At 33.3% G+C, this 18,358-nt stretch overlaps 1 protein-coding gene across 6 annotated transcripts in view; it reads right to left on the reverse strand.

Moving 5' to 3' along the window:
- Positions 1-1,931: 1,931 nt before the first annotated feature.
- Pkg21D (Protein kinase, cGMP-dependent at 21D) overlaps positions 1,932-18,358 on the reverse strand; it is a 559,173-nt gene continuing 542,746 nt past the window's right edge. For all 6 annotated transcript variants that reach the window (XM_069828544.1, XM_069828548.1, XM_069828547.1 and 3 more), the window contains one exon: positions 1,932-8,461. In XM_069828544.1, coding sequence (XP_069684645.1) covers positions 8,366-8,461 — 96 coding nt within the window. In that variant the 3' untranslated portion in view covers positions 1,932-8,365. The remainder of the gene's footprint in view (positions 8,462-18,358) is intronic.

An 18,358-nucleotide genomic window follows, 5' to 3' on the forward strand; every position in this document is an offset into this window, starting at 1 on the left:
AGGGATTACAATTTACCATATTTATTAATTTTATGTCAGCAATGAAAAATTTGTAACTTGTTTGCCTCAATAGGAATGCTAGTATAGATTGATGCGTCTATTGTGGAGAGCATCAAATTTGTCTAAGATGGTGTCCTTATTTTGAGGTTAATTCTCCTAGACTGCCCAAAGGCTCGTCTGCCATTCGGTTATGGAGATATGTTTTTATATACTGCATACACAAAAATGAACGTTCACAAGAAGCACTAGAAGATGGAATTGTCAATGTAATAACAGCTAGTTTGTATATTTCATGAAAAGCTAACTGAAATTATTAAAATGATGGCTGAACTGAGAAGTTATAAATTTCTCTTGTGAAAGTTTACTAAATTGACTGAACTCGTTTTTCCCATGTAGTCTTCAAATACTATTTTAGATGCTATTAAATGTGATTTCAGTTATACGTTTTTCTCATTTAAATATAACTTTTTTTCTTCAGACCAGAAGTTTTAATGTATTATTGTTCCATTTTGAATCTTGCGTACACCACTTTTAACACTTGAATATAATTAATTGATGAACTAGTGGACTTAGTCGTGTTAAATTTAACACGAGTAAGTCCACTAGTTCATCAATTAATTATTATTGTTCGTTTTCCGTGGCAACCATAAAAATGGTTTAAGTCAAATATTCCAGGAAGGATAAGTTCTATTAGCTCCCTTAATCTTCAGTAGCCACCATCATAAGTTATTTGTTTGTTAGTATCTCATGCTGTGATCCATGACTAATTGTCATTGTTTGTTTTGCACTCCTATATTTATTTACGGAATCCTCGCTGGTTACTAGAAGAAGAGACAAATACTAATATGTTGTACAAGAATTTCTTCTAATTCATTATGTAACAATTTGGAAAAATTAAAATTCTCAATTATACTGGTACAAATATTGTGCAATATCTAAATTTTTCAGCTCATCTGGAATTACAATTGGATTATTCACAGAGCATAACTGTCAAAACACATGAACAAAATTGGAATGATTTCTTCGCCACTTCGTCCATTGTGGAGTCTTCAGGAAGAAATGGGTCAGAATCATCTTCAACAATGTCCAGCCCTTTTCTCTAAATCCACTGTGTGTGAGAAAAATTGGAGACCAAGAGAGTTTATGGTTTCATTGCCAAGAACGCAGTTCTCAATGAGCAAGCAGCCAAGTAAGACGTGATTGACCGCGAGCATGCCAACTTAAATAATAGCAGGTTTAGTTATGTAATGGATAAATGGAAGTGAACTGTTGTACTTTTTTCAGTGTTAAATAGTGTTATAAATAAAGTGAAACCAATGTTTCTAGGGTACGAGCACTAATGTGTTGTGTAAGAAATGTTTTGGACAGCGAATATAATAATAGGTTAAGTTTTTAGTGAAATAGTCAACAAGAATTAGGTCTTATATATTAAATAAATTATATGTATTGTTATTTACAAGAAGAAAGTATTAAGTTAGTTATGAGAAAGTAGGGAATGAAGTTGAAGGTAGGAATGGTTTTTAAGTGAACTGAGAATAAGAGAAGGGAAGTAGAATAGTAGTGGATAAATTAGAAGGATGGTCAAGTGAAAGTCAAGGGACATGAAAGACATAGTAAGAACAGGCTTCAAGTGTCAAAATACGTCTGTGTTTAAAGTTGTACATAGTGCAAGTAAGGGAACGCTGGCCCGAATACAGAAATGTGAAGGGCTAGTAGGACCGAATATGTTGATATATATCATCATATTGCCAAGAACTCAGAATTAGTTAACAATAACAATTGGTTGCGAATTTTCTCAAGATTTAAGTTGTTAGACTGCCCAATTTTATAGTTGTGATATTTGAACAAGAACGAGAGTACAAGTATGGCTGAAGGAGAAGGAGAGAGGTTAAGTGCAGGATACGCAAAGATCTGATTCAAGAAATGCAACATTAACAGAACAATCTTTATATTTATTAGATATGAATAAAAACAGTATATTTTATATCTCATACATCACTGTATAAAGGACACTTATTTTCCAACATGTCTTACTCTCACTTCAAGTCAGCTTAAAAAATAATACAAACCTGGATAAAATGCACCACATCAATGATAAGAATAATGCAATTGCATTATAATATACCAGTGGCTTGTGCCAAAATGTTCTCCGACAGAAGAAGTTTATTATTGAAGGATTGCTTCCTACTCCCCACACTCTTGCAGTTCAATGTATATTGTAAATATATAAATCACACCAGTATTAAAAATCTGTGAAATATATGATATCGTTGCTAAATCATTAATATCTAGCTATGTATTTTCATTTGTCCATTTGTTTTCTTATATAGCTTAAAAACATTTCACAGTACAGGGTCAAGAAATATATCTTCACAAAACATGCATCTTTCGTTACATAAAATATCTGCACTAGTGGACGTTTGTCCGATGTATTGTTAATGTGCCTATAAGCTATCTTTATGAAATGGCAGGCAACGTGTGGTGTTTTGATAATGAGGGTCGATTCTGGTATTGTTGCCATCTTCACAGCATCACTCAGAGAATGTGGCAAACACGATTTTTTTCTAGCATTACCAACACTTTTTTCTACGACTGTTTTGGACGGTACATTTATATACTTATGCAGCCAGTTTTCAATCGGACATCCCACTCTCAACTCAAGTGGCTAAATTTTCAACAATAACATTAGAGGACAGTTCAAGTCAAATGCTGACACAGTAGAAAATTGTTATTTGGAATAGAGACTACTGACTAGATTTATCTTTATTATTAGAAGTATATCTGGATCCATCCAGATCACAACTTTTTGCTCATATGTTGCCCTCATTTGCAATTGTAATCAGTGTATTGTAACTTAGTTGGTCACAATTCAAGTACTACTGGAGATACTGAAATCTTTAATGCACCCAAAAGCATTGTCTCCACTTGTGCAGATAAGTTCCGATCGAAATCTCTGTTAGTGTGACAATCTTGAGACTGTAAATTTCACAAAATTCAAAATAGACATTCTAAACAAGACAGACTAGATGGAAAGTTGTCATAAAAACGACTAGAATTAAAAATGCTGACTGGCTAAATGGTTGGTTTCTGGCACTGAGCACACTACAATGATATCATAGGCTCTTCTTAAGTAGTCTCGACATTATTGATACCAATTTTAAAATTTTGCAAATTATGTATACATTTCAACAATTATCAGTATTAACGCTTACATAAAAAAGTTGTGGACTGACAAGATTTTTAGTTGACGTATTTCTTTCTCTTCTACCAAAATCCTCCGAAACAACTGAGGCAGTGAGATCAAAATCGAGACTAGTCATGCAGAGGTTATTTTGAGAAAAAACACCAAAAACTTCACAAACTACATCGTACTTGCTTTAACCCCTTCTTTCTGGTATTGTTACCTTGCACTTGGCCATACATACTTGTCCTACAAGGAGTTAATTTTTTTTTTTTAGAAAACGGAACATGCAGAAAAATGGATTTGAAAACTGCTGACATGTTCCCTTTTTGGTCTAGAGAAACAGAATTTCATAAAAAAATAGTAAATAAATTTAAAATGGTATTGGTACCTAATAATTTTTGCTATTATATTATATTACTATTGACATATAAAGGTTAAAGCTCAAAATTATATTTATAAACAAGATGATACCTCAGTAACACACTATTCAATTGGGTCAGCTTTACTGTTCCACAACTCAATCCCAGAATCTTGGAATGCTGGGAATTTTTATTTAACACTGAATCTCGATGCGTGTGAAACACTTAGAAAGGGAAGTAGTCATTTGACACCGGCTCATATAATATGGGAGCACTCTTAACTCACATACCCCAAAATTGATGACAAGTCCCATTTTTTATTTCAGCGCCTTGGCATAACATAGTTCTTGCCTCTGATCATCTTTATTAATGAACAAAAATGTATTCTACATACAATAAATTAAATGTAAAATTCCAGTGGCTTTACTTTCTCAGCTGATCGAGACTACACTTGGAATAAAATTCTTTCTGTATACCATAGAAAACCCATTGCCTTTGACCAAGCCTGAACTTGTGAAAAACTTGAATCTATAAGCAATCATGGAAATATTTAGATCACCTAGGAATTAAGAATGTAGACTATTGAAACTGAAAGCTCTCAATAATGATAATTTTCAAACATGGAATAGAAAATCTATCAGTAACAAGTGCAAGAATGTAAGTTTCTTTCTATCACGGAAGAGCTGATTGTGTAACAACATTGTAAATGAATGGAAGCTATAAGCACGACAATGTACAATACGTATAAAACATTTTTACGTGATGTTATGTTTGGTTTGTTACGTTTTTATAAAGAGCAATTTTTTTAATTCACATCGTTAGAGAGTTAGTTTAGATCTAAGTCAACAAAAGTTGAAATTTGTATCCAATCCTGAGCGTAAATGTTGCTGAATATAGCAAAATGATTGTGGCGATGACTTATTATTATTATTATTAATATTATTATTATTATTATTATTATTATTATTATGGATGGTTATAGACACAATGTAGTTGCAAGCCATTCTGTCTGGGCAAACTGTTTTCCAGTTAGTAATTTGAAGATTTTTGAAATTATGTCCTAACTGTTACTACAGTTCAGGCTGAGTTTGACTGAAGATTGTTTTTCTATTGGAATTCTTGAAACACCGGTACTTTTTTTTTCTTCTGAATCTTTAGTAACACAGTTGATCTCAGTCATCTTGCTTTTAATTACAGTAACTAATTACCAGTCTGTATTCTGATGTTTCAATATCAATGATACAATTGGCAGTAATAAAAGAAGCTTTTCTACAAAAGAATGATCTTGAAATCACAACTCTGGTCCTCCTGACTGAGAGTTATGTTCAGGGACAAACCGAAATCATAAGGAAGAAATTCCACTGTTGTAAATGTAGAAATTGATATAAGTTACTCTGTATAAGTTCGTGGAAAATAGAATTCAGTTCAACATTTCCAGCTGACTAACTGCGTTTGCATCGTACTTGAACTGTAAACGGAACTCTTGAAACAACGATCACAGAAACAGACATTGTAACTAATGAGGGCAACATAAGTCACTTCTTTCACAAAATACTTTTGAGCTGAAATTATACAGAACATAATCTTTACATGGAATTATGTTCAGCAGGAAAACATTGATATGCGAGTGTTCCATCACCACTAGTTTTAAATAAGATTTTTATAATTGACTTTAATTACAATTTTTTTTTTATCTTTATCACAATGAAAACGACATACATTATATACATACAAATATCATTTTCAATAATAATAAAAAACAAACAAGTGTCATTCGTGGCATGCATACTGAATGCTGCAGAGATGAGATATGCTGAAAGTTTCAGCACATGGGTCGGATATATTTTTATTCCATTTTTTAAATTTCTCCTTGAATTATGGTAACTTTATGGCGATGATGATATGACGGTGATATTCATAATATTTCGTCTGTTATAGACTAAGTAGTTGAAGCTGCAACCTTTTTTGAAGTTTGAGTTGGGCCTACCCAAAATGTATTTTTTCCTAGAACTGTTGCCAGTCACAAATTGGTTTCGTTTTAATAAAGTTTGTTACAAAATAAATTTATGGAAGAACACCATTTTGAAATTGTAATGTGAAGACTACAATATATGATAATGCATGATCCATGGCTATATTAAATGCTTCTCAAACAAGAGAGAAAATTAAGTGTTCATGATTACCATAAGATTCACATTTAAACTCGACTTCAATTTATTAACGGACACAATGATTAGGCCTACAGTTTATCCGAATAAAAATTCAATTTAAAAATGCCACAGAATGCGATATACATGTTCTAACGGAAGACAAAGATGAAACGGGAAGAACATTTGTGAGGAAGTTATTCAGGATAACAAAATTACAGAACAGTGTACAGGAAACAGAAATGCTTGAAGTTTGAACTGTAGTTTACCTAAAACGAAACTATCCAAAGAAAATTTGAAAACGAGAAGAAACTGATTTTCAATGGAAGAACGAAAATATCACACTGAGAGTGACCCGTTGAGATCACATTCAATTAATTCCCATAGTTTTCCAAATGTTGAGTCATTGATTTCTAGTGCCTAGCACTTGACAACTAACTTACTGGCTTTTCTTAAATAATCTCAGCTTATGTGACATCCATTTTCAACTTTAACATACAGATACAGATACGTCGTAGGGTACTGTTATAACACAGAAGGCTATGGATCAATTATTTCGAATCGATATGGGTACTGGTATTCCCACTAGTTTCAACTAGAGATCTTCATAATCATACCGGTACTGTGTTCAAGTCTGATATCGAAAGTTGAGAATGGAATAATGGCAGACATTGGCTTCTGTAGATATAACTTTTTTTCTTTATTTATGACGAAGTACCGTAGTTTTACAAAAAAGTAGGCTAAATCTGCTGAATACGATCATTAGATTTACATCACCGTCCAATGGAAGATGCAATAGGATTTTCCTCGCCTAAAAATCTAAAATGAAGTGGGCCTACCTACCCTCGGCCAAGAATGAACTAGTGTACGATAATGACTAGACTACATAGACCTACAAATGTTTAATAATAAAATATTCTCACTACTTCAGTTTTCTGAAGATTTTGCAGTAACTTACCATAGCTCAGGAGTGACTACAAAACCATTAATATGTAATAAAACTGTGTTTACGAAAAATTATATTAATTATAAAATATAAACACACTTAGAAGAATAAAGTTCGGTTAGTTGGAATGCTCAACTAGCAATGGCAACATTAAAATTATGAGGGGTTGATTGCTTTTCATACTGACTTCTTTTAGCACAACTACCGTACATCTTGAATGAATACAGTACTTCAATTGTATAATGTACAAAACACAATGCAGTATTTCCACTGTATCAAATACAGTACAATGGGAGCTCACTATAAAGAAGTACCGGTAATGGCGTTTGATCTGTTCGTTATCGTCATCACCGTCATAGTCACCATTACCATCACCATCATCATTTTCTTCTTTGTACTCCTCTGTCAGAATTCTCTTCCATTGATTATCATTTCCTTCTTTGTACCGTACTCCTCAATCTTCTCTTCCATTGACAGACTGGGAGATTTATTCCATTTGCTTTCAGTAGAATTTGTTTAATTCCAAAAGATACTGTATTACTTATTATTTTTTATGATAAAACTGAATACTAAAGCTGTATGATCTATATGCAGGCCTACTAATGTAATGTTAATACTGAAGAGAATAATTTCAAATGCTCTAATGAGATGATTATACAGGGTGTAAACGATATAAACTGCAAAAAAAAAAAAAAAACTGATGGTAGAGCATAAAAATAACTGAAGAAAAAAACCAATTAATGTTTTTCTGCAACTGTCAAGGTTTCCCCAGAAAAATATGTTTTGTGAGTCTAACTTTCTTGAAAATGTGAACAGACAGTCATTATTTACTTTGCCCGATAACTATGCTGAAGCAGTCGTTTGTTACTATTGTTTTGTCTCTGTTATGTATTGGTATGTGTTGGGCACAAGGTTAATGGCAATGGCATTCACGTTCAGTCGAAATGTAAACAAATATTAGACTACTATCAATCTTAAAAACATGGCAGTTTACAAACTAAAAATAAAATTATAAAACATAATTAAATTTCACTAGACATTTTGTTCAGTAGACCGATATGTATCGATAAATTTTAGCAATTTATATCGTTTACACCTATATACTGTGCAAGCTGTTATAAAAAAACACGATCACATTAACATTTTATGTATGTTGGTAGATAGGTATTCACTCGTTTGACTTATAACTACATTTAAAAATGAATTCCTGCTGTTATCCATGGCTTGTGCTTTAGTGAGTTTCTAAATGAAATTAATAGTTTACTTTCAACCAAATTATCTGTTGTAGTGACATAACAGTCACGATTTCCTCGTAAGAATTAAATATGGCTGTATATACAGCCAAGTTTTGAGAGAAGCTTATCATTAAGTTCAACATATACTGACTGTGTCAACATGATAATAGAATACTTCATGTTTAACAAGGCATCTAAAAAATAATACATGCTCGGAAAAACTGAGATTTCTCAATAAAATATTATTCTGTGCCCGCAGCAATATTAGTTATTTACTATTTTTAAATTATTTTAAAATAATTTTATATAAATATCTTCATAAGATAAAACTATTTACTAAGGATGCGAGTTAGTCCTCAATTCCAAAAGCAGATGTGGCCCCTTGCGATAGTGGTGTGTCACCATCACTTCATGTGAATCGCAGCGATGCTTGGTCCTTGGCCCGTGGGTCTGCTGCCTGAGATTCTTCAATTCAAAGCACTCTGATCCTCTTCTCAGAAGTCCACGTCCCAGTTTGAGAGCTCATCAGGGGGGATGTCATTGTCTTTTGGATAAGAATCGAAGTTGGAGGTGTCTGTTGGACCTCGGATCTACAACAATCACATCAAAATAAAACTGTCTTATTAAACACTAATTTCCTAAGAGAAACATTTGGTGAGCAGTTCATGTGAGTCATAAAATTATTACAAAGGAAAGGAACTGACCACCCTACCCCATTATCGCCTGGCTTAGTTGATTCATGAGTTATGCCTTATTGGTGTCACTAATGAGGTTCAAACCTGTCTTCGGACAGTTGACTAAACAAACAACATATAGGCCTACAAATATTTTACAATGGATTGTTCAGTCAATAACTTATCATATTTTGTATTGACTTTAGGTCCAGTTAAACATTTAAAATGTTACAGAAATGTAAAGAGTAAACATTTCCGCCATTATGGCACCTTCAGGTATCCTGAATAATTTCCTAAATCAAGTAACCCATTTTATAAAATTTACAGCCAATATAATTTTCCTTCCACTTAACAGCTACATTCGCCAAGTACACAGCTGGCTTCTTCCACAATCCGCAACTATTGTAAAACTTAGTCGTAGCCAGTGGCAGCATGTCCATGTTAGCTGTGCTAACACTTTGAAAGTTATTTTGTTAAAAATTATTTAGCTCAAACAAGTTATATTTTATAGCTATTTCTTGCGCCTGTTAATTAAAATGTAAACATAATTTTTTGGTCAAGCCACAAGATATAAGCTACAATGGTCAGTTTTCGTTATGTATGAATATTTCTGTGTCGTTAGTGATCTCTGTTTCGCTAATGCAGGAACCAGCAACTGGTGTTAAGCACATGCAATTGGCGAGGCCTGCTCCCTCTTCGCCCTTCCCTTGATCCTGAGTGAAAGCTGTGAGTGAGAAGCAACCCTGTTAGTGATTCTGGGAATGCTTACGCGAGATTAAAAGTGGCATTATTAGTATAATGAAATAAATCAAAATGAGTGCGAGTGTATTATAGAACAGTTAATAAAACAATCATTTGACAGTATAAATTACTCGTACAATTCGAAAATGGTGTAACTGAAAAGGAAAGCCCCAGTCCACCTCTAAACGATTTAATTAAAGAAAAAAAAAGTTGTGTACGACATTTCAATGGAGAAAGGTATTCAAGAGATCAACCATATCACAAATATTGACTAAAATTGTATTAATGATAACAGCCAGAGATAATGTGAGTGCTAACACTTTTTATGAATCCAGAAATGCATATAGAGTGTTAGTTGGGAGACCGGAGGGAAAAAGACCTTTAGGGAGGCCGAGACGTAGATGGGAGGATAATATTAAAATGGATTTGAGGGAGGTGGGGTATGATGATAGAGACTGGATTAATCTTGCACAGGATAGGGACCGCTGGCGGGCTTATGTGAGGGCGGCAATGAACCTTCGGGTTCCTTAAAAGCTATTTGTAAGTAAGTAAGCTAACACTTTTTATACATTCACGCTCCGCCACTGGTCGTAGCAATGGTCACAAGGAAATCTCCACACAATAAGATATTAACGTAAGTAAACTGACATAATTGCATAATACGTATTTTGTTAAATACTTTTTCAAATACAATCTATTATAACTAGATAGATTATTCAAATCTAACACAACCACAGTTTATCTTTCCAGAACCTTATACAATGCACAAATAGAACAAAATCACGTAATATTAAGACAAGTTACTTCAACACAACTCGTTCTAAAAATGTACAACCTGCAGTAATCCTATGGAAATTTGAACTTAACTTAAGTACATCAAGATAATTTCTTCCTTGTAACACTAATGCATTTAAATGGTTTAATGACTTACAATATAATTTTTACTGCTGTATTGATATATATCTGTGGTGTTTGGCAGGGCCGCCGAGAAGGAGGGGCAAGTGCATATGGGCTCGTGAGCAATAAGGGCCCCTCAGATTAAGTGAGTCTGATTACTTTTTACTATCACAATTATTCACAGATACATACTGGTACTATAAAATTTTGTAAGAACATTTGTTACATGAATCTGACATATTAACCAACAATAGTAGAATTAATACAAATTACCACTTCATTGAATATCGGTTTCCCACATTAACAATAATCGACACAACACTTGAGGGCTCCGGGATTTGCCTGAAATATGTTTCCGTCACTTGTGCCGAACATGTTTAATTGGCTTGTCCTCTTAATTACTAACCCCTGTCGTCCCACCGCAATATGCTAGTGGACTCTCCCAAATCCAAGCAGCAGGATCACGTTTCCTTTTCAGTAGGGCCTACATAGTATGTTTCATGACGAAACTTTCGTCTTTTCGTTGTTGTCTTCCTAGTAAATTCTGTTCATTAGTGTTACCAGTGGACAATGGACAAGTAGAAACACAAGTCGGGAGCAGAGAAGCGCAAGGAGAGACAGAAAAATTGGATGTTATTAAGAAAGGGAGTAGAACTTTGTTTGAAATTTGTGTGAAATTGAGCGACCTTGGAAAACTAAAAAGTAGCAGACAAATTGTGTCATTGAATGTGTTGTTCGAAAACGAGAGCCTTTCTAAAAACAGTACAGTATTACAGTATTTTCAAAACTCAAGAATGGAATATGTGTTCCCAGAGACTGGCTAGTGTGGAGTGAAAGAAATCAGGGGAAATAGTACAGTGACTGCTTTGTTTCACTCCACACTAGCCAGTCTCTGGGAACACATTCTCCATTCTTGAGTTTTGAAAAGAATACTGGAAAGATTCTTGTTCCATCACTTAGAAGGTTATTAGGCAGGTTTGGGGTAGTTTTTCGAACAACACATTCAATGACACAATTTGTCTGCCACTTTTTAGTTTTTCAAGGTTGCATGTTACTTGCCATGACTCAGAGTTAGGAACTGGTGTGTGTAAATTTGTTTCACTTGCACATATTGATATTAACACATCATTTTTACTATTGTTTGCTTGTTCTGATTCAATACTACTGTTATCAGAATTTTTTTCTAAACAGCCACAACCATCAATATTCACTTCTAAGCATGAACTGTCTTCATTTTTGACAATCTGAACAGTTGGGCTTGAGATTGGTTCATTTTCTGCACCTTCACTAGCAACACTCAATTTCACACCAACTTCAAACAAAATGAAGGAAATAAAAATGTATTCAGAGTAACAATGTGTCAAGAAAGACTGAGTAACTTGGCCTCCTTAGTCTGGAGAGCGATCTTGCTAGGTCTTTAAATTTTGATGATATAATTGATGATTTTGCATCACTGAAGTCAAGGAGAGTTGTTTGTTGATGTTGGCCTGCAAGTCAGAAATTACAGTTGTTTAAGAATAATGTTTTATGAAAACGAAACGAAACAAACGACAACGAAAAGACGAAAGTTTCGTCACGAAACATACTATGTAGGCCCTACTGAAAAAGAAGCGTAATGAATATAATATAATGTACTGATGTGAAGTTTTGCTAAAAATTTTCATTGTAACAAAAGTGTATATTTTTAGAAGCGTATCTGTGTATGGGGTTATCTTTTATTTATTTTGAAAATAATTATTATGGTCAGAATAATTGGTACCGGTAACTTGTCATTTTTTAACTTTTTTTCAACGGGGCCCAAGCACAATACTGCACAGGGGCCCATAAATCCTGTCGCGGCCCTGGTGTTTGGCCAAAACTGCAAAAAACCTGTTTTGAGATACAAGCATTTTTATTTTCACTTTTTCCTATACAAATCATGATTCTAGTTTACATATAAATGTGAATGAAAATAACATAAGATTAGAGCGCTTTTAGAATAAGAAGGCATATAAGGCGGAGCTAGTTCAGGCCGGTCTATGTCGACTAGCCAGTGACAGTGAAGCGCTGTTGCCTAGTTAAATCCTCGCGAAATCTCGCTGAAGCGTCGCGTATTAGTTTCATTCTTGCGCGAACAATACTTATGGCTAGGAATGAATTTTAAGCTATGCCATTCGATAGAGCTCCGAATTCTGAATCCAACAGTACAAGAATGGCAATCGTATGTCAACTGGTTCGCGTGTTATCGCTTTCAGACTAAACAGAGATATCCAACCTACAGCATAGAACATATTTTGCTCTGAATTCCGTCTCTGTAAACGAAGATAGAATCTGTTTATTTTCAAATTCAGATGTGAACTGTTTTCTCTTTTGTGATGTGTAACTTACCGTAACAATGTCTCTTGAAGGGATTGCAATTGGCTCTGGTGTTTCATCTGTTATACGCAAAAGGATAGTCCAACACTCACAGGCGAGGGGTATGGTATTTTTGTATATAATTTTTTAAAGGACTAACTTATGATTCAGTGCGTGTCAGTTCTTCACGAACAAAGAATCTGACTGCAGAGACGTGTGGTTTAGAAGTGCATACGTTATCTCATATTCTCGGACAGGACAAAGAGACAATTAAAATAGGTGGTATACTTGAATTTACCTCTCCTGGAAAATAACTCAAAACAAACGCGTTAATTATTTGTACAATTTTCAGAACCGTGTATTACTCCATCGTACAATATTTTAAATACATTAGTAGTATGTGTTAGCAGTGTCATTATAATAGAACATAGAAAGAAGAAGAAAGCTGAGAATAATCATAGGTACGATTTTCACTTTTCATTTGAATATTATACATGGTATAAGACTAAATATTGCATAAACATATGAGATATTTGGATGATATTGTAAACATAAACACTCCTGCCTTTTTTTTTCCATGAATTATACGAAGAGCATTAACAACATTCTTCCTTAAGAGCATTAGAAAATTTTATAAAATGAAGCACATTAACTACATTTCACTTTTAAAATAAATACAGGCATGCTAGGAACGAGGAGATTTTATAATTCCAAAACTCAATTTCTATTTTAAAACCTTTCGTTATATATATATATATATATATATATATATATATATATATATTACACTTTATACAATTTTTTCTAATATAGGCCTACAATTTTATCTTCAATATATTAACGATATTATTGGATTACGGTTTTCATATTCGCTTCTGTATAATTACCTTCACTCGTAGGTTTATATTGCCACAGGCCAGAGTGACAGAACATATAACCCTGGACTTCTAGATAGGTATAAGCTTGAGGATTAAATTAAATTGGATAGGATTGATTTAATAAAGTAAAAGAAAGTAATCTTCAGTTTCAATATGAGTACTGAATTAGGCCTACATATGAACAGATATGCTTATATTTTTATAACCGGATTCTTAGCCAGAATATGGAACACTGGACCTCTAGATATGATAAAATAAAATTAGATAGACTTAGTTTATCGGAGAAAAATAAAATAATCTACAGTTCCAGTATGAGTACTGAATTATATGAACACACATTATGATTACGTTGCATTATAGCCAGATTCGTAACCCGAATGTAGAACCCTGGACCCCTAGGTATGTATACGCTAGAGAATTAAATTAAATTAAATTAAATTATATAGGCTTCATTTAACGGAGGAAAAATAAAATACGTTCCAACTTCAATACTAAATTACGTATCTATAGATATGTTTTCGTTTTGTTATCGCTAGATTCTTAGGCTGCCCCTACAAACAAACTGTACCTTATCTTTCCTCTGGAGAAATAAACAATAATAAATTCAGCTTTGCTGTACAAGGAAGTCTGAGTAAGAATTAAAACATTCTTTCTCAGATATTAACAAAGTACATTTCTACATATCTGTCACTTTATTTCGCAAGTCAGTGACTCCAAGAGCTACTGATCTATGAAGCGAAGAAGTAATAAAAATTGAGATGAGAATTACTTCAGTAAGAGTAATTATATTTAAACATTACACAAAATGAAGAAACAGGTCTCGACCCGCTCGCTCAGCGAGAGGGCTGCAACTGATATGTTCTGTCCTTATCTGTTGTCTCTGTCTTCCACGTCTCGTGCACCGTGCACTGTGTGACAACGTCGAACTCTTGCTAGCACTCAATTGGCTTCTGAAACCGCTATAGATGGAGATATCATAGCTATACCAAACGAAAGAGAACTCTTTTTTATATAGGGCTGCGCTTTCAGCTAAAAAAGGCCATTTTTGGAGTTATCATGTTCTGACCAAACACCACAGATATTATGTAAGTTATAGCTCCATTAAAAAAAAACACGAATTGTGCATACACATTAACCCAGCCCAAGACTGTTTCACAATAATTGTTTTAATCATAATTTAACTTAACATATATTACATACTTTGTGATGTCAATTTGATAATCATGCATTCACGTAATGTCATGATTGAATAATCCTCATAGCATGTCACATTAAAGTTGTCTAAATAATTCTACAATATTCCGAGTGTGTGAACACATAAGCTTAAGTAATTAACTCTTTTGTAACTTAAACGCACGTAACAGTATGTAAACTGAATTTTTCTACAGTGAACTGTTTTTATATATAGTAGTTTGTGTACGATACTTTTTAATTCTCATCATGAAACAGGTATTCATAAAACATTACACGACTCAGGACCTGAAGATGCCTTAATGGCGAAAACATTTGTCCTTTACATTTCTGTAACATTTAATATATATATATATATATATATATATATATATATATATATATATATATATATATATAAAGTCAATTCAAAATAGGATCAGTCCACACCTGTGAAGTAACGGTTAGCGCGTCTGGCTGTGAAACCAGGTGGCCTGGGTTTGATTCCCGGTCGGGGCAAGTTACCTGGTTGAGGTTTTTTCCGGGGTTTTTCCTCAACCCAATATGAGCAAATGTTGGGTAACTTTCGGTGCTGGACCTCGGACTCATTTCACTGGCATTATCACCTTCATATCATTCAAACGCTAAATAACCTGAGCTGTTGATAAAGCGTCGTAAAATAACCTACTAAAAAAGGATAAGTTATAGACTGAACAATCAATTGTAAAATATTTGTACGAGCATATTCGCAACTTATCGGACCAATATGTCAATAAAGAAACAATAATATTCAAAGATTGCTGATAATGCTTTAAAAATATAAAAGGCCATAAACAATAGAAATACAATTTTAATTAAGTACCGGTACTAGCAACATCAGTATTGTTATGTAGGAGTGAAAATTGGGCTTAGGAGATAAAACATTTACAGCTAATGATCTAGTGAAGTAAGAAATGTCGAAATGGTTATACAAACAACCAAAGCTGATCTTTCAAGAAGAAATAAAGAAACTCCCTGGTCAGTGTACGAGTAATATGAAAAATAATCAGACTCTGAAATTTTTATGTTTTATGTAATGTTAACAAATAAATGAAATCTGGATCATATTTAAACCACAGTCTAATATATACAGTCGCGCAACTTCAACACTTTTTTGCCAACATTCGCGACACTAGCGCCCAAGCGGCAGGCAAGGCACTGGTCATAGGGTTGATACAGTCTCGTTCAGCCAGCACGTGCTTTAAAGGGATGCAAGATGTTATAATGTTTTAATCATGCGTCGGAATCAAAGACGTTATAATAGTATACTAGACTCACACAGAGCGCTGGTGTGCTGTCCAAAATTGAAACCAGTCTGCGCATGTTTACGCCGCCATGCTACTGGTAGAAATAGAGCGGTAAACACGATTGTCATACTTGAAATATATATTATCGCCGCGGACTCATGTTTAACATGTCGGCATCATACAATAATGTGCGGTGTGGTTTAAAAAAATAATTTTGCCGACCGATTGTTGCTCTATAGGTTTCACTCTAAGCGTCACGTTGTCACGTCTACTTTCTCGATAAGAATAAGCACTAGTTTGTTATATTGTTAAATGGCTATTATTATTATTATTATTATTATTATTATTATTATTATTATTATTATTATTATTTCATATATGAGTACGTTGGCTTTCTTAACTCTTAATAATAACTCTTTAATAATAATTTTTAATCACATACCTTAATGTTCGTCCTCAGCACAAGACATTGCAACCTCGGGTTTAATCTACGTGGATTAGACAAGTAAGTGTCATTTAATAATAATTGAAGCAGCTTATTGGTTGCATTATTGAAATTGAGGCGAGTGATTGGAGCGGCGAGACAAGAAATTGAAAACAATAATACAATTAAATTTCAAAGACCTGCCGAACGCATGAGGCCGCTCAAAGACCTGCCGAATGTTAACCATGAGAGCGCGGCGATAATACCATCCCTGTTTAATTTTCCAAGCTATTTGCAAAAGGTACGATATAATATTATCTCTGTTGTTACAATATCAATATCATTAAAAATCAATCAGTAGTTTACGACAATAAAGAATACTTAATTGTTAGTACAGGTATATCAGACTGTAGAGAAATCCTACTGAGTGAATTATTTAGACTTACACATCAGATGTTAAAACATTAGTGGAAAGATAACTTTTTGTTTTTATTATGTAAATGAATTTATCTGCAAGATAATAAACTTTCATTCAAGATCCATATATGGATAAATAAATATACAGATAATAAATAAATAAATAGCTATAATAGCTAAGCCTCCTTTGTGAATTTATGATTCAGAGTTCACCTATAAATAAATCTTTTACATTTTGCCGGATATATTTTATTAACAAAAGCAAGGAATGGCATCTTATTGATATTGCATATGTGCATAAAAATTATGTACCATCACTCCGCAAGCAATGATAATATATCTATTTTATTTATTTAAAATAAAAATACAATATTTAAAAAATCCAACATTAAAAAGTTTGTGGTTTTTTTTTATCTTGCATAAAGTAATTGTTTAGTTTTTAGGTCTTCACGTTACCTATTGTTTGCAATGTATTAGGTACCGATACTTTTTATAATTGATAGCATTCCCTTTATTAATTGAAGAATGAATTCAATGTAATTTGGCTACCTTCTCATATTATATTTTGCCAGATTACCTATGTCCTGTGGTCTAAAAGTACTGGTAATATAATTTATTTTTGATTCTCTAAAACTTAACAACAAGTCTATACTGATTATCGCATATTTATTTCACTTAGGAATTTGATTATAACAAGAACTTGTGTAATCAAGGTGCATATATTTATGTCTTGTGATCTAAGAGTTAATATGTTAATATAATTTTAGATTCTCTGAAACCTAACAATTTGCTGATTATCGTAAAATTATACAATCTATAATGTGTATTGTGTAGGCCTATTTATGGATGTATCAGTATGTTTTCTATAAATTGCTGCATACGTATTTTCTTTTCTTTAATGTTCTAACACATATCAATGAAACTTTGAATATGTTTATTTCGTCCTAATTTTACGTTAAACGTCGAAAATGGCCATAATATGTCAATTTTAGATCATCACAGCGTTAAATTGCGTGATTTACGCACTGCTATTATTTGTCTGCTCTCCAACAATATGGCGGCAAGCGCAGCGTTCAATTTGCCCCGGTTTCCTTGTTTCGCGCAGCCGAGACTGTAGGGGCTTGGTCGGAATAAAGGCAATGTGTGCAATGACACAAAATTGCAGTAACAACAAGTTTAAATCTCCGAATTTGTCGTTCTTCAGATTCCCTAAAGACCAAGAGAAAATCATAACTCAGCCATAACCAATAATCCATATTGTAGGTAGCCTACGTTGTGTTCTATAAAACATTTATTAGTTATCAGTCTATCTGTATGTCAGGAAGGAGAGTGTAAATAAAAACAAAGAAAATATCCGTTACAGTATATAATTTTTTTGCAGAGATCATTATGTAAATGTAAATGTGTAACCATTCCAATTTTGGATAATGTATCTACAGTTTTTGTTTTTAAGGCAAGTAATTCCATAATTTTTGTATTCGTGTTTTTTTCTTTATATTTTACAAAAGTTGAATGTTATATTGCATTCAAGTAGGAATCATGGTGTTAATTTTTCAAGAATTCATGGAGTATTGTAATCCTTTTGCAAAATATTCATTTCTTGAATAAATCCAGACTGTGTCGATAAATTTCTGATGTGTTGGTGTAGATTCACGTGGCAGATGTA

This window comes from Periplaneta americana, chromosome 6, assembly GCF_040183065.1.
Source record: "Periplaneta americana isolate PAMFEO1 chromosome 6, P.americana_PAMFEO1_priV1, whole genome shotgun sequence".
Lineage (NCBI taxonomy): Eukaryota > Metazoa > Arthropoda > Insecta > Blattodea > Blattidae > Periplaneta > Periplaneta americana.